Source organism: Amblyomma americanum, chromosome 4 (genome assembly GCF_052857255.1).
Source record: "Amblyomma americanum isolate KBUSLIRL-KWMA chromosome 4, ASM5285725v1, whole genome shotgun sequence".
Taxonomy (NCBI): Eukaryota; Metazoa; Arthropoda; class Arachnida; order Ixodida; family Ixodidae; genus Amblyomma; species Amblyomma americanum.
Genome location: NC_135500.1, coordinates 189,926,842 through 189,945,145, shown reverse-complemented (window position 1 = coordinate 189,945,145; position 18,304 = coordinate 189,926,842). Strand labels below are relative to the sequence as shown.

At 44.7% G+C, this 18,304-nt stretch overlaps 1 protein-coding gene across 1 annotated transcript in view; it reads left to right on the top strand.

Moving 5' to 3' along the window:
* The window catches only part of LOC144130495 (uncharacterized), a 222,340-nt gene that overhangs the window by 179,382 nt on the left and 24,654 nt on the right, over positions 1–18,304 (top strand). The window contains exons 5-7 of the mRNA XM_077664410.1: positions 7,566–7,625; positions 11,007–11,069; positions 12,984–13,134. Of these exons, the coding sequence (XP_077520536.1) occupies positions 7,566–7,625; positions 11,007–11,069; positions 12,984–13,134 (274 nt within the window). The remainder of the gene's footprint in view (positions 1–7,565; positions 7,626–11,006; positions 11,070–12,983; positions 13,135–18,304) is intronic.

Below are 18,304 nucleotides of genomic sequence, written 5' to 3'. Positions count from 1 at the left end.
CGGCTGGGCAGCGCGCACTCATGTTCACTGCAAGCGAGGTAAGAGTGTTCGGCTGCCTGAACTCTTCAAGCTTTCTACTTAACACGGATCGATAAACGACTTTCTTCGTTGACACTGGTCTGTTCTTTTACCTGTTAGAACAGCTCCGTTTTCGTTCGATTTTAATTTTCGTTGTCTACTGATGTCGTGTTCGAAAACCATACGGTGTGCTGACAAGGGCTGCAGTACGACAAGCGCTTTACGGTCGAAATGAGGAGGTACATCGAGCAATTAAAACCGCTTCTAGGAATGCAAATGATGGGGAAATCAGCAAGTGTGGTGTTTCGCACGCTGGGGCCATCTGTTCACATGTCTTGAAGGTTCAGTTAAAAAAAATTTTTGTCACCGCGCTCCTAGTTTCATTTTTTCCTTCTTTTGCTTTCAGCAAAGTGTTTTCCAGGACGTTCAATGTCATGTAGACCTGTGCATAGAGGGCTTCAGGCGGTCATAAGGTGAAGAAATTTTGTGCCTTCAGGTTGTCAGCCGTGAGCTCTCTCTCTCCCGCTTAGACAACCAGCTATGTGTGTTGTATACGTTTTTATAATTGAGCTGAACTACTACTGCTACTCCAGCTAATACAGGCTACGATGTAGGTTACGCCTTCTATGTGAACGCAGTAAACCGAAGTTCTGATGTTCTGCAGGGCACACAGGGTTCGTTCGATACAACAGAGTCATACAGTAGTGAAGACTGATCCGGACGCTAAGTCCTTTTTGCATGCCTTCTTTTTTAAATTCTTTTTAAGGGTTTAGGGGATTGCTTTGAGGCTGAGGAATACCCACTGGGCCGTTGACAATGTTTGTTTCCTGAATCCTAATAACCTTTATGCTAAGCTCCCTCTCAGTCTCCCATTTGGTCGGCACCCATTTCTTGCTTGCATTCTTCGGGCTGTCATTTTGGAGGCTTCTCGTTCAGCACAGCGCCTCACTGCGGCGGCGGCAGCAGCATGCACTCATCCCCGTCTCATTCGTCGTCCATTGTCCCCGCGCTTGTCACGCTATACCCTTAATGAAACACGCCGGCACCGACCGGTCGACCCTTTGCGTCTCGAAGGGATTCCAACATTCGGGGAACCTGATCCCTCCCTGGCTCAGAATGCCTCGTGTCGGCTTTCCCCTGCCGGGCAGCCGGCGCGGGCGCGAGCAAATTGCTTTCCTTCCTCCGCCTGATACTCTCGCCTATCTCGCTCCGAGTCTCGTCCCGCTTATGCTAGGCTTGTTTCGTTCGTAAAAAAAAAAAACAGAAGCCTTGGTGCTCCCGACAATGGCCGCGTTGCCACGCATGCCGGTGCCTGCAGAGCCCACGCGTATACTCGAGAACTCGGATGCGCAGCTGCTTCCACGACGAAGCTTACGCAACGCGACGAGTTCAGCTCACTGGGTAAAAAAGGTCGCTTTATTTTGTGAGGTCGCTGCGCTTACGAAGATGACTTGAAAAGAAGTAACGAGAGACAAGGCGGCCCTAGGACAAAAACTTTGTGCTAAGGAGGGAACATACCCACAATACATGTCTTGTGTAACAGAGCTTTGTAATTGATCAGTGCACCAAAGCTGGCGAATCGTAGCCAGTAAAGCGATAGCGAAATCCTAACAACCATCCATAAAGGCGCCCAGCGGTTATGAACCAAGCTTACCTGAGGCAGGTTTTGTTTGTTTCGTTGCAGACATGCGTGACTTCCACCTCACTGGTTTCTTGAAACGCAAAACTGTTAATATTTGCTCGTGCATGTTCGGTTCACGATTGACCGGAGCCTTGTCTGTATAACTGGCGAACAACGTAAAAGCAGCTGTGTGGACTCCGCTCAGAAATTAGGGTTTTAGTTAACAACTGCATAGATAAAAAATTTTGCGTCTTGAGAGCCGGTAATCGTAAATCTCTGTTGATCCTCGAAGAGATTTATTTCACCACGAAATGTGGGTTACTTTTCCAGGGACAAGGGAACAGGAATAAAGCGCGGCAAGTATTGAACCCAGTAGCAAAAAAGGAAAAGCCGCGCAGATTCTGCGACCCGCCTTTCGACCCCAACCTTGTCTTTTGCCTCGAGTCCTTACTCTGGGTGACACCAACCTCCTTTTAACAAGAAAGGAACACCTCCGGCGCCGCACACGTGCTCTAATCCCTCCGTGTGCGGTAACCCTCCCCCATGGTTTTACCCGTGCAGAGGAGGTTGCGCTTCGGAGGATACGGGTCGGGGTTGCCCTAACTCCAGCTGTGACACGCAAGTGGCCGCATTTCAAAGATTTATATCCCCGCCCCGGGTGTCCAGTCTGCAAGAACAGAGACTGTGAGGTGGATATCCACCACCTGTTGTGGGTTTGTCTGGCGCTGAAGCCGACGAGAATTCGGCACCTGGCGGCAGTGGGACTCTCACCGGACAATCCGGATTCATATATTGCATGGACACAGGGTCCATATCATCATGCACTTCTTGATTTCATCAAATCAGCCCACCTTTTTTCATTTATTTAAGCATTTTACTCATCTCTCACTTCACAGTTTTTATGCCCTGAGGCAATAAACATCGCTTCAATAAAAAAGAGAAATTTTCATTACAGGTTTATTTGGCAAATTAGTAGATATAAGTAGCCTTTCGTGTACTTATACCGAGCCTTAACATGCGCGCATAAAATCGGGATATATTTGGTAAGTGCTCAGCGAGCATGAATGGTCGCATTTCAATTCGCATCTCCGCTCACAACTGCCACACTGCTTAGCTGACTTGGTTTAGGACACAGAAGAAGCGGAACGTGCGGTCCAGTTTTGCTGTTTTTCGTGAAAAAAAAATTTGGAGGGCTAAATTTTACTGCTTTAGTTTTCAAAAGGTATACTTTCTTGGAAAAAACGACCACTAGCTAGCATCGCAATATATTATACTGACAAGCTTAAGATAAATATAGGGTTACGGCGCAAATAATTTTCGCTTCATTTTTTTTTAATTTTTGATGCCAGCGGTACGTGGACTGTCTGCCCTTGCCAATTTAGCGACGATAGTTACTTAACCAGACTCCCAGCCTCTCAGAACCCGCTGTTTCAATGCAGCGCTGGGAACGCTTTCACCGCAATCTTCCGCTTCGCTTCTGGGGGTTTCAATCATGGAAAGCAAGAGAAAAGAACTGGGGGAAGAACAGTGACACGGTTGTCGAGAACGGGAGCACTATTCAGGAGATCCTGCGTCGCCAGAACCGCCTCGTCCTTTATGCAAAATTTCCGAGACCTCGTTCACGTGTCAGTTCGCATTAAAACGCGCATCCTGGAACACGCCTTCCCCTTCTTACTCCGAGAAGGGGTCCCCGGGGCACTTGGGAGCTGCGCGTTGGCACGGAAGCGCTCGGCAGGCATTCATCTTGTTCCGCGGGGCTGGCTCGTGCACTCTTGTCAGTCTGGGATCCCTGCAGCCACTAACGATTATCTTCAACGTCGACTAAATGCCGCTGGCTTCAACGCTGCTTGACTTTCTCTCTCTCTCTCGACCTCTCACCCTTTCTTTCTCAAAAACTGCCCCGCGCAGATTTTGCCGTTGCCCTGAGTGAAGCCCAGAGCGCAATTTGAAAAGCGGTGCAGCATTTGATGTTCTTCAAAGTTAAAAAAGAAAAAAAATGTTTCTCGACTGTTGCGCCACCGCCAACTTTGACTGACTGGAACTTCTTGTAGCATGCAAAACGCTGTCTAAGAGCCGTTGTACAGTCCAGTGAGCAAGGGCTTAGAGCTATTTTTATTTTTGTGTGTGTTTGTGGAAAGTAGGAAGCAATTACCGCATGTTGAAGAGCAGGAGTACCTAATACTTTTATCTTGCGCATTTTCTCACCAGCAAGAGGACCATATTAATCACCAGATCTAAACAAATTTTGAGTTTATCAAGATTCGTTAATAAGAGCATTCTGGCGCTTGCTTTCCATCCACATTAGGTGGACGAGGCAAGTGGAGCGTGCTATAATCTCAAGCCTGCAGAATGGTGGATTTCTTCATAATGTAATTTGAACAAGGATATAAACTTAAGGGGAACTCTGATATTATATTCATGTCAGGCCCGCCCTTCAGTAACCATGTGGACACAGAGACCCCGGACTTGCAGGTCTATTAGGTATGCTTGAGTCTGTCAAAAACTTTGCTCTTAAGTATGTGTCCGGCGAATATTACATAAAATGGTGCGAGGTCAAAAACTCAAGATTAACAAAGACAGAACTTATTCCCACTGAATTTTGAATCCAGACGACATGATCAAACTGCGGAATCTCAATATTTTTCTTTTGCGATCGTTGAGTTTATTTCGGCCATTTCTAGTAGGTCACGTATTTTTGCCTTTAAGCACTGCAAAATATCTTTGAGCACATCATGAATTTAAAAATAACCCAATCAAAAAACGCCGGAGAAAATTTTCTGTCGTCCCAACAGGCTTTTTTGTGGTATCTTTACCATGAAATTACAATAAAAGCAGAAATGTTTTAGTTACAACATATTTTTTGGTAGTTTTGTGCTGCCGCATGTAGCAGTGACATAGCTACCGAAAAAAAAGGGACGGTACGACAAAACTACAAAGCGTTTTCTCTTGTTTTGGCCTTTATTCTATCTCATCTAGTTCCTTTTGAAAAAGTTTCTTCTGTTTCAAAAGCAACAAAGTACACGTGGCTCGAATTTGCCAAAGATAAAAAGATAAGAACGAGAAAGACATCCGATAGCTCCGCTGAAACGCTCTAAACTCCTGCAACAAGCACCAGTTTCTCCCGTAACTGCTTCACTAGTTTGCGTTACCAGCAAATCTTCAACCTTGCGTTTAACGTTGCGTTCTTTGGGACCCTTAACGCCAAAGCCTCGTTTTAGTTGTTTTTCCTAATAATCCAAGTGCGCGGAAATACTGGTCTATGAAGTGGTTTCTGTTTCCGCTGAGGGCAGTTACATCAACACATGCGCTAACAATGATCTACTGGCCTTTAATGCGGCTATTAAATGCTTTCTGAACTTGCCAAGTCAACCATCGCAGTCCTTGGACCATGTGCCGATGAACATCTGAGCCATTTATGCCTGATGCTCCAAGTGTGCAGTGGAAAACCTGCGATATTTCTCCAAAAAGCGTTTCCCCTTCCCTACAAATTTTCAAACCCCCGCTCCCATTTCGCCCTTCTACAATATCATTTAGACCAGTATAGCGTCACGACAGCGCGATCAGGCAGCTGTTTTGCGGACGTGAAGTGAAGACAGCTCCATCGCGCTCGGCACAAATCAGCTCAATATCCCACAAACATCTAGAGCCGTAAACAAAAATAAAAAGGCCTCTAGGTAGAAAAACCTTGCTCGATCTTCGATGCAGCTCCAAGCACTAAAACCATGCTGCGTCTGGTTTGCGTTATACTGTGCTTGTCCTTTGTTCCTGGCGAGATGTGGTCTTACTTTCCCGCTAAGCAACTAAAGCCCTACCACTACTACCACTATTTGTTGTTGTGGGTGGTGGTTAAAACACCGTCTTCTTAGCCAAAAAGGTTACTGCTGATTTATTCTGACCACCATGCAATAGCAAAGCTTCTAGGATTTTTTTTTCTCTTTCGTTGTCGGCTAGCGTTGCAGCTTAAGTCACTCTTTCACTACAGCTCCCCTTTTAATTGACTGAAGTGCAGTCGATCATCAACCTAATAGTTGTGCCAATTTCCGGATAGCGCATCGAATATCCTCCTAGTCGATTCCGAAAAAAAAAATGAAGTATTTCATGTTCAAAATTATTCGAAACGAATGGATCGTGTATTCTCAAGTTTTCGAATACTTTTCACACAAGTGGCACATAGTTCAAATTAGGCAAGCTGTAATTTTCTTCGACGACTGTTCCAAAAACAGGGTGCACCCTGATGCCGCAAAACATGCTCCTGCGACAAGTCTGCTCGGAAGGTTCAGCAACGGGACCAAGTCTATTCGAGTCGCACGTTTACCAATGATACATGCTTCCAAAATCGGACGATGCAGGATATCGCAGGCAGGTTCAGCAAACCATATTTCTTTGCCAGATCTCGGAGGCCGTAGCTCATAGCTAGCTCTCACATCCCGCTTATCTATTGAGAGGTGAGAGGTTATTCGCAGTCGTCGTCAGTAGCAAAACGTAATTTTCCTCTACGTACAGCATGATGATCATGGAGTCAATATATTGATTTTTTTTGCTTAAACCCTTAGCCAAGGCGATTTCGCGTTTTTTCGCAGCTGTAGCTCTGTCTCCATAAGTTACAAAACCCTAGAGCAGCGCCATCGCGGGTGCTTCCCTGTTTCGCGCGATTATTAGTTTCGTGCGAATATTCGCGCAAGCAGACAATATTCAAAATGTTCGGCTGATATTCGGTTCGGTTCGATGACTATTCGATTCGTGTTCGATTCGATTTTAGCAAAATATTTGTGTTCGATTCAGTAACGAAGCTACATTTGTCCTATTCGATTCCGTCTTCAAAAATCTTCAATTCGCGCCCCTCCAGAAGTAATCTATACCTTGATGGCCACAACAGTTCTAGACCGCTACATTCGACAAAGTGCAGTTTTTTTTTTCTTTTTTTTTCTCTCTTGAAAAGCGCATGACAACAAATTTTAGCCATTTATTTTATTTTCTTCGTGCTATTTGTTTTGTTCCATTTCTCGACAATCCTTTTCACTCATTCTTAGCTCTTTTTTCGCGGAACGCCACGAGGAAGACATTAGTTAGAGCAAACGTTGACAACCGAGCAAATTGAGTTAGATGTACGCGCCTTCGTCGCGGCATGTATCCCCACGAGCCAAAACCGTGCCGTTTGTTCTGCAGGCGCATAGTGGCACGTACCCACGCTAAAAATCCACATATGCAAATTTTTTTTGCACGAGCTTAGTTCCTGTGCGGTCGTCGTGGATCGGAAAGAGAGCAGCATGACTCCAGAGTGAGAGAAAAGAAAGACGCAGAGCAGTTTGGCTTCCGGGTTCTGTCGGGACAAACACGTGTCCCATTCGGATGATTGCAGCAGGCCGCATCCGAAGGGCTGCTAGCAACGACTGCCATATGCGGCCTTTGTCGGGCTGCCGCATCTCGCCTCGCGGGCGATCAAAACTTGAAGCCCAAACGCATGCACGTGCGCTCTCTTGAGGACTGGTTTCGTTCGGTGGTTTGGGCGAACTCGGGCGAGAATTCCATTTCATTCGAGAATCTTAGTTCTTTGTCATTCGCGATATCTTCGCGCTTTTTTTCCCTTCTTTTCTTTTCTTTGAAAACAGAAGTGCGTCTAGATAAAGAGAGCTTCCTAATCTATTTGAAAACAAACTCGGGGGATGAAGCGGCTATTCTCGGAAAGTGTGATAGCGCCAGATTAAATTTGAATGCGAACGAAACCGGGACACGATGGAGAGATTTCGTCTGGAGATACGCTCTGGGCGAGACGAACTCGAGATGGGCTGTTTCGCGCTACGCCGCCCGCGTATATGCGAGCTATAGTTGCTGGCAAGACCATTTGGTTTAGCTTGACTGTTATTCTCTGCCAGGCGTACTAACGTGCGTTACTGCTTTCTCTTTGTTTTCATTTCTTCTATTTCAGGACTTCAACCCTTTCATCGCTGTCCTCTTCATCACTGATGTTTTCATCGTCGTCTTGAACGTAAGTACATGATTTGTTCGGCATAGCATCAAGAGGCACGTTTCAGCAATTTGCGACGTTCAATTACCCTCCAATTTTTTGTACAACTACTCTGCTGAAATTGAGCGACTATCCTCCAATCTATTCTTGTGGACACAGTAGTTACGAAAGCGTGTAATGCTATCCGGAAAACATCTGCTATAGCTGCTATTTAAAAAAACGCATTTAAACTTTGTGCCTTTCATCTGTGCCGACTTGTGGAGATGGAGTGTGATTTAAATCGACGAACTAAAAACAACACCAAAAAATCAATTTAGTCGTTTTTCCTACGACGGCTGTATCATATGGATCCTAGAAAATCGCAGCATTAAATACCACCGTTTCTGAGCTCAATTTCACGCTGACGACCGGGCACAGATTCAGGAAAAATTCTTCTTGGGTTTGCAACACCACGCGAACCACCTCGAAAACCGCGAAACTTTAAAACGTATGCGGCTTACGTTTCGCAATCTCCATCCTGTTTGCCTCTCTGTTTTGGAGCCCGATACAGATTTCATTCTTCACCCGCCAATATGAGAAAGCAAAGAAGGTGCACACTTTTTCTCTTGGTCTCAAATAGTCGGCGGCTCTAGAGCGTATATCCATTCGCGGTCGATCTAACACTGAAGTAAAGCTCCTCGCCGTGGCAACGCTTAGCGTTTCCAGTGGAACACAAAGGTTCTCGGCAGTGCCGAAAAAAAAAAAAACGAGCGACGCAAGGGGCGTATCGCGCGCTTACTTCTCTCATGAAAGACGCCGAAACGGATGCAACAACGGCAATAGGGACGTCTCCGGATACGAACCTTTTTCGCTTCGGGAGCCCAAGAGGCTTTTTGTCTGCTCTCGCATCACTTTGTCCGCAGGCTCGTTATTCTACCTACTGCCTACTTGCGTGGCTTAGGCGGTAACTTCTTTTTATGCTGTTATTGCTCAGCCTGTCTAAAACGTCTAGACGTCGTCTTATATATATATATATATATATATATATATATATATATATATATATATATATATATATATATATATATATAGCAGACAAGGTAAATTAAATGAGGGGCCCGTTTGAGAAACTTATGAAGGGAGCCAACAGTCACCGAAACCAAGGTGCATAGGGAAACGTTATTATTATTATTATTTTTTATGTGTTGTGCTTATCAGTCGGATAATATTACTTACATGAGGGTGGCGCTGGTGAACACTCCCAAGGTTCGCGTACACCAAATGAACATAAATACCCACGAGAGCCACAGATTGGACAGCCGTCGCCGTAGCTCAGTTGGTAAGAGCACCGGACGCGATATTCGGAGGTCGTGGGTTCGGATCCCACCGGCGGCATGGTTGTTTTTTCTGCTGCTTTATAGGAAAATTTTCTTTAAGAGATTTATTAATGTAAGTAATATTATCCGACTGATAAGCACAACACATAAAAAAAAATAATAATAATAACGTTTCCCTATGCACCTTGGTTTCGGTGACTGTTGGCTCCCTTCATAAGTATATATATATATATATATATATATATATATATATATATATATATATATATATATATATATATATATATATATATATATATATATATATATATAAATGCACCTTGCCGCCGGAATGGTTGTTTTTTCTGCTGCTTTATAAGTAATTTTCTTTAAGCGATTTAATAATCTAAGTAATATTATTCCACTGATAAGCACAACACATTAAAAAAAGTAATAACGTTCCCCTATGCACTTTGGTTTCGGTGACGGTTGGCTCCCTTCATAAGTTTGTCAAAAGAGCTTCTCATTTACTTTACCTTGTCTGTTTATATATATATATATATATATATATATATATATATATATATATATATATATATATATATATATATATATATATATATATATATATATATATAATTTTTGCATCTCCGCAAAAGTGACCCAGGAAGAAAAACCCGCGATAGCCTGACAGTCGCCTTTTTGTTGATGTCTCTTAAGTTCGCAGCGCTATTGAAATTAGTCCGCATTGCTCCACGCAAGCGAAATTCAATTTAACGCTACAGCGAGTGCGTAGATAAAGTTAAGGCCTGCCGAGAGATCTCAGAAACCGCGAAACGCAGTCTAGTTGAAGGACCTGAAACCCAGGAGGTATGTACAGTTAAAGCATGCAAGATACAGTTTCGCAATATTCGATTGGCACGGATTTTATTTCAGTGAGCCTTACAGTTCGTGAGCAAGAAAAAAACAACACGACGGACAAAATGCGAACTAAATCTTGCCCTGACTTGGGTTTTGCTTTTGTAGAGAGACTTTAAGGCAATGTCCAACCCAGTCCTCTTTTCAGGTGTACGCGGTACAAAGACAAGAGGAATATTTTGTCGTGTACTCTCCCAAGAGAATTTGGGTATAGAATTGTATTCGCAACTAGGACCATTCCGTAGAGAGGAGAACCTGCGAATAGTTCCTTTTTGTATTTTACAAAATTATAACAGCATGGCGCCTCAGGCGCAAAACAGTGAACTCGACTTCAATAAACAGGGCCATTGCAGCGTAGATTAAATAATAAAAAATTGTTAAGCAAAACCATTTTAAGTGGAATGTGCTTCTGTTTAAAAGGACGTGAGGTCTAAAGGAAATGCGGAGACGTGAGACACCGTCTATACCAGAAAAGTTCCAGATAGAGGAAAGTAAATCTTATCTTCGGTACGCACATAAGTTGATGTTTGCAAGGTGTCGCGTAGAAAAATCGAAACGTTCCTCTGCCAGCTTTCAGGACAAAATTACACTTTTTCAGGAACTCATTCTCATTTCTAAAGACTAGGCACCGCCTGACAATGCAAATATTTTTTCCGCCCTCTACATGCACTTCTTACTGAAATTTTGGCTCTCATGAACACTGCATGCTTTAAATCCCTGCTGAGTTCTCGTAACGACACTTTTTTCCTTGACTTAGTCTCTGTCGTTGTGAGCTCTACGACAGGCTTTTGACGGCAAGAGTACCTCGAATACACCATCCCAAACTAACATTTGGAATGTCAGAAACGGCGTACCCTATAGGGCTTTGCAGTACACCCGCGTAGCTCCAGTTACCATTCCTCCAGACAAATAGAGCGTCAATTCAAAGGAGCTCTACACTTTGCAGTCTTTGTTTCTAGACTTCTCGCCTGTACTTCCAGCCGTTCGCGTTCTTGCATTATTCAACGCCCATTAAATATGCAGTCCTGTTGTTTGCGTTCATTGATATGCAGCCGCCTAGGGCCACAATCTCTCCTACGTCTCGACGCTTTACAGGACGCCTTTCGGGCGCACGGCACTGAGTAGAACTTCGCGCCTGCTTCGTCTGGCACCCTGAGGCGTTGCATTTTTTCCTTCCTCCTCGTTTCAGGTATACTGTCTGCTGTGCGTGTCCTCGCAGTACCAGGAGTACCGGCATAACCGAGGCAGAACGGTACGCTTTCTTGGAGAGGTAGGCATGCCAAAAAAGCGCCGACAACAAAACGTCGCCCCCAAGGCGGCGTGTAGCGGCGCTTAGCTGTCAGCTCGCAGCATGAGAGCCTCCCCAAACCCGAGAAGCATGAACGGATGGGACCCTGCATAATAGCGCAGCCGTCTGGAACAGTAGGGGATTAGAGCTTTGTCAAAATGCCTCCGACGCTTGATGTACCATAACCGGTAAACAGCAGTAGTGTACATAGTAGTGTAGTGTGGAACCAGTTGGCTGTGTAGAGCCAAGCGGCACTACATAGTAGTTTAAAGCCAATTTCGAAAGCGCTTTTTTTTCATGCACATTAATCATATATATATATATATATATATATATATATATATATATATATATATATATATATATATATATATATATATATATATATATATATATAGTGGCAGCCATGGTAGCATTTGCTCATGCCCATGAAATTCATGCTTTGAGAATTAATTACACCTAGACTCAGAGTTTTTTTCCGTAATGATTGCCTCAGCTTTGCCTGTAAAAAGGCAATCCGATATCGATTAATCCACTGAGCCGGGAACCTGTACTGAGGCGCTTTGACAAAGAAAGGGTAAATTCCTTTTTCACATTTAGTTCATCTGATTTCTAAGCCTTACATTCATGTAATTAAATAGAGTTAATAAAAACTAGCTGCAGTGAAATTTCATAATCACCCAATCCACTTGCAGAGATTATGGAACCGTCTCACGGCAATACCGTTATGAACACGGCGTCATCACAATACTAGAAGTAAGCTTACACATCTTCAAGCACTAGCATTAAAATATTTCACACGCTTTAACATAATTAGAAAAAAACAGAAAACTTAAAGCTTTTTGACTGCTGCCTGTGAATCTCCACTAAAGGTACAGTAAGACCGACGTATCAACAAGCACTGCAGTGACAGCGGTTTATGTTTTGTTTTTGTTTTTTGTTGAAATTCCTGCAAGCAAGGTGAAGCACAAAGGAAACTGGCTGGAAACTTGGATTTTGTTTTTACATTCGTTGCCCCAGCGACCATAACCTCTTGCACTCAGTAGGAAAAAGGCATGAACTGCATGAAAAGGCCTTGAATGCACTTTCTCTGTGTCTAACCACATCTTGAGTTGTATGCAACTGTCACTTCATTGAAGGGCTTCGGAAAAATTTTATCTTTATCGAAGTACTTCAGGTTTCTATGCAGAGTATTAAATCTTATATCTCTCTATTGTCTGCCTTAATGCACGCACCTGGGTTAAAGCCGCTCAACTCTACTCAGTTGTTTTCGGAATCGCACTGTGTTTAACTGATTTTTTCTTTTAGGCAGCCACAAGAAGAAAAAAAACAAGTTTTTTTTTAGTACAAGAATAGGCTTAAGGCGTACCCGACTTGGTACTAAAAAATACGGGACACGGTTTTGATTCCTTGCACTACGAATTCAAATGCGAAGCACTGCAGTTCCAATAAACACCGATGCTAAAGACCCAAGTCGCAGATCCTGTAAGATAATTCTGCATAGCAAGCATTTAAAGTCGAACGTTTGAATTTCCCCTGCATAGTTCTCGGTAAAGAAGGTAGCAAAGTAAGTAAGTGAGTGGCGACGTGCGTCTAACAAAACGGTGGCTTAAAAAGAATTAAGGTAGTAGACGGGACAGTTAATTAAGGTTTCGGCGATGATGCCTACTCATCGCAAGCTTAAAATTTAGTAAGTGCTTAGTTCAATCTATTGTTCGCCGGGAAGTTTGAATACTGCTGCAGGAATCCGCAGCCGTTAAGCTCATCTTGTAGTGCATGTACCGTATAGTCTAAGATGCATGCCCAGTTTCCCCACTTGACTCTTCAACGTTGGCAGACGAGTAGTAGTTTGCTTCACCGCGGTCCATCCCCTGACAGTTCCCGGACAACATGAAGAGGTCTGCTTGCCGGAAGCACGCCGATGCCGAGGGAAAGTTTTCTCCGACCAAGCCTTCCGTGTTCATCGCCGACGACATGGTCTCTTCGTCGATCACCAAGCTAAGCACCAGCACAACGCGTCGCTCCTCTGGTGAGTCCATTACTCCCCCCCTCCCCCTCCCCTTCCTTTACCGCCATGTACAAAGTCTTCGCTGCTTCTCATGTGTATCCGGGAAAGGGGGTGTTCTAACATCTTGTGCTGTTAAGCAGGACGCTATAAAGCGCGCTTTCCGTAAGCAAGTTAGCGAGCAGAATTCGTGAAGGCCGAATTCTTCGGCGGCACAAGATTTCTTGCACTGTAGCTTACTGCCAAAAACCATACCCACTCTAGTGGAATTTGCCTGTTAGAAGGACATTGGATTACCTGAAAAAGTTGAAAACCTTCTTGGATCCTTGATGACATGTAATGGCCGCGCACTCAACTTAATCTCTGCCTGTGAGTCTCACCTGCAGTGCACTTGTTCACTAACATTAAAATTTTCCTCCGTTCTCCTTTCATGTATATTTAGTCTGTTTTAATAACCGCATATTTTTATTCTTTTTATTGCTTTTACTTTGATATGTCCCGCAATCTTCTCTTTCATTTGTCTCTACCTAAAACCCGTCCAAAAACGAAGAGTAGCATGTCAATGCTGTCTCCACGCCAGCAAGTTAACTATATTTAATTAATGAGCTTCTTTATCTTTCTTCTATTGAAAAGAGGACGTTTACGCTCATTTATTGTGCAGTGTTAAAAAAGTAAATGGTAAAAATGAAAAGCTAAAATGGCCTTACATCCTACTACTGGCGCAGCGCTTGAGAATTGCTAATAATAACTGGTTTTTCGCGAAAGGAAATGGCGCAGTATCTGTCTCATATATCGGCGGACACCTGAACCGCGCAGTAAGGGAAGGGATAAAGGAGAGAGTGAAAGAAGAAAGGAAGAAAGAGGTGCCGTAGTGGAGGACTCCAGAATAATTTCGACCACCTGGGGATCTTTAACGTGCACCGACATCGCACAGCACACGGGCGCCCTTTGAGTTTCGCCTCCATCGAAACGCAGCCACCACGGTCGGGTTCGAACCCGGAAATCCGGATCAGTAGCCGAGCGCCCTAACCACTGAGCCACCTGGGCGCGCAGCGCTTTGGAATGCAAATGAAATGCTTGTCGAATGTAAGGATAGTTCACGGAACATGCGTGTTTTGTTATTTTCACTATCCTGGCAGTCAGCAACTGTCAGCTTCGGCTTATATGTGTCAGCGAATAGAGCGAAGTGGTGAAAAACGAGGTACGCAAGAAAGGTTTCCATCGGAAAGCTCGCGTTTGTAATTGGAATATAGCGGCGGTGTAACTATACAATACGGGATCAAAATATAAACTTGTGTTTTCAAGTGTTCTCCTGAGGGACAGCGTTATGAAACACGCGAAACAATATCAACCACTCTAAACACACCGCTTTCGCGAGCCATGATTTCAACCATGTCCGATATCCCGAGGAAAACAAATCGCATAAGCCTCTGTTGTTTACCTGAAGCTTCTCTTTTACAAATCGCATAAACCCCGGTTGTTTACCTGAAGCTTCTCCTTCGCCAGAGAGGCATCTTCGGCAGACGTGACTCGCAGGTATAACCCGGAAGTCGTTGCCACGTTACCGGACACGCGTGTAATGTCAGTGCCTTGTAGCGTTTAGTTGACAGACGCTTTCCTAATGGTGGCCAATTGCGAACTCTTAAACTAATCCCAAAGCTAAAAGCACTCTGATTTGAAATGCTAAAAAATTTTGGCATTCTTGCTTTTGTTGCAAAGTGCAGTGCAAGCACGAAAGCGTATATTCTCGACAACCAAAGTATTTTGCAAAAAAAAAAGTGACAGGTTTTTAACGTAGCGAAATCGAGTTGGTGCGAAGCATCTATTTAGCCTGGTTTTCTCATGATATTGTTTTGATGGGTCGTCGGCACGTCTGGCAACGATATTAGACTCCGGTTAAGCTCTGATTGAGGTTAAGTTGATCTTCATTGTCCGTGCCGCTGATGGAAGTTGATGAAGACGATGATGTGCAATGCACAGCGCGAGAGTGTGCTGCAGTTTAACACGAGGTGTGGTCGGCTACGGTGATTGCATAGAGCCCTCGTGCAGTGGCCAGCGAAGCTGATCTGTTCCTGCTGCTGTGGGTTAGAAACCCAGTTGCGGCGATTTTTGCTTTATTTCTGCATGGGCTATTGTTATGCTAGGTTTTGCCAAGGTCACCTTCAAGTTGAACCTTAGCACGAGCTCGGTGAGCCGACTAGACCTCGTGAACTAGGTCGGTCATATGTTTAGGGGAATCCCCGAAGGTGGAGTATATTTTTAATAAGGAAGTAATTACTGATTGGCATCCACCCAAGCGCAGCCATACTTCGCAGTTAAGGAAAAATTCGTCCTGGTCCGGGGTTCGAACCCGGGACCACCGCTTCACCGGAGCAGTCGTTCTACCAACTGAGCTAGTCAGACCAGAACTAATTTTTCTTTAACTGCGAAGTTTCTGAGAAAGCTGTAAAGCTTTCTTTTGTAGCCGTATGCCTGCGCTTAGGTGGATGCCATTGAGAAATTACTTCTTTATTCCCTCGTGCAGTGTCTTCGCTATAAAATACGGAAAATAAAACACGGGCGGTTACGCCATCGCCAGCAATTGGCCTCACACCAACATAGTGACTCTATAAGATGGCACTCTCACTTAGAAGTGATGCTTATACAGGAGTAATTTCAGTTCCTGTAGAAACCTTAGCTGACTTCACCCCAGGACGAATTCACGGTGCCTCAAAGCAACGGCACGGCTTAGAGACAGACAATTAAAGACAGTTATGGAGCATGTTATTATTTGACAAGATTCGTTGTACTTAGACCTTTCAGACACGAAGCTACTTTATCTAGCCAGGATGTCACGTTTACATATCGCAGAGCAATCGTTACTCTCCTCAGCGCAGCCGCTGGTAAAACTGCTTAGTGCGTTCTTCCGCGGAGTATGCATTTCCTTGGGCCGCAGATGCAAAGTAACCGAGGGTCTGTTGCTTCCTACACCGCCATCTGGGATCACAGCTTACCGCACTAAATGGTGCTGATGGCAACGCTCGCGTATTCATCTTGCCCTCTTACTACCTCGTCTCCACATAGCCAATCTCCAGACTCATTTGTCATAGGACTAGCCACCCGCAACCCGTATCTCTGGCGGTGTTCGCTCAGCGTGCATAAAGGTACTGGGTGAGCTTACCCAACACTTGCTCAGCTAATAATGAACCTACCGTAGTGTCTCATAAAATAATTTTCTCCTTCTCTCTCAACCACGATCCGCTGCGAAGCGGCGCCCCAACCTCGCATAGCCTTCTGAGAAGGCAGTGCCATTCTTTCGTGTTGCCCCGAAACCTCCCTTTAACGCTTACACAGCATATTTTCTGCCTCTGCATCTATGCTTGGCTCAGTGTGGCCACGAGGCGAATCGTGTGACCACAAGGGCCAAAAAATCAGCGCATGCAAAAACATGGTCGCGTCGAAGCCACTTACCACTTACAAGAACTGTTGTACAAGTGATAACCTAATCAGTGGAATAAAGTTTTACTTCACAATCTAATTGCCATCGAGGAGCTGAACAATCGCAAAGCGTCCCTTTTTTTTATGCGCCGATGAATTTTAATAGTTTCGACTTATACCCAACTTTCTCTCCATTCTGCGTCTACGATTGCCTCATAAAGAACCCAGCAGGAACAAGGGCATCCCTATACTTTCTCAGTACGAAGAAAACTCAGCTAAAGGACCACTACATACATTCTCCATGCTTCTAGTACCCTTTCTTGCTTCGGGCAAAAACACCGCCAGAGTTGGAGGGCGCACCACCCTCGTTCTCCGTATTGTAGTGTATTAGTACACTTTATCCCTATCATCTCTGCAATACTTTGGCTATTGCGCACACAGGATGACTCTCCGAAAAGCAAAGTATGATTGACAAGTGACGAGCAGAAAACACTGGGATACACCGAGATATTCTCTGACAGCGCGGTTTCTTTCTCTGTAGCCGCTTTGTCTGAGCGCTTGTCACGACAGAAAGAGCAGCGGTAAACTACTGTTCAAGTCGCCGCTGCGGTACCCATAAAAGTGGCCTGTCAGCGTCACTCAGTGCCCGGTGTTCACTTTGTGTACGGGACAGGGTTGCCGCCTACTTGCGTGGGGAGCATCACAATGCCTGTCACTGTCCAGGCACGCGCAAGAACGCAGACAGGGCGCTATTGTAGTCCGCACTATGCTCCCGTTTTTCGTATTGCCTTTGCACAATGTATTTGCCCCTACCGCGGCAAGTGGTCGGAGCACGACATGTTTGAACAAAAGGTACTGGTACTCCCTGAGGTACTGGAGCGCTTTAAATCGTTTTGCTCTGCTTCTGACTGCTGCTTCAGGCACTTTGGTAGGAAAGATAAGAAGCGTGCTAATTTATTAGACGCTGTGTTTTGTCACAAACAAACGAATCTCGATCCACCGCGGTCGCTCAGTGGTTATGGCTGTCAACTGCCAGCCCGAAACACGCGGGTTCGATCCCAGCCGATTGCGGTTCGATCCCGGGTTCAATCCCAGAATTTCGATGGAGGCGAAATTCTGGAAACCCGTGTACTGCGCGGTGTAAGTGCACGTTAAAGAACCCCAGGTGGTCGAAATTTCCGGAGCCCTTCACTACGGCGTCCTTCAAGGCCTTGGTCGGTTTGGAACGTTAAACCACCAGAAATCATAAACCAGAAACGAAGATCGAACAGGACGTACCTTATTGTAACGGAAGCCAAGAAAGGTTTTGGGTGCTGGGAATAAACAACAAAATGTTTGGCGGCATGCCGTAATACAGTAATTTACACAGAAAGAGCAGCTCATTCCTCAGTTTCATTTTGTGTTAACAGGCCACATGTTCTATCCCGCAAAATCTGGACACACTCTTCTGGTTTGTCCGCGAGCCGCATCGCACTCAACACTCAAACCCATCATAGGAATTTCGAATGTTCGGTACACCCTATTGAATTGCTATGGCCGTCGGAAATAGTGTGAGCGAATGAAGCTCTTCATGCGTTAAATTCTGCCGTCATGGGGACGAGTTGACCATGATAATCACCTTGTTCAATCAGAATCTCTTGAGCTCTCTGGTTTTCTCAAAATTGCAAGTTTAAAATTTTCTCATTTAGTTACGCCAAGTTCGCTACTGACGGTTAACAGGTGGCGCAAGTTGATTAATTTCGAGGAATGCTGCCGATGATTGAAATATATAATATCC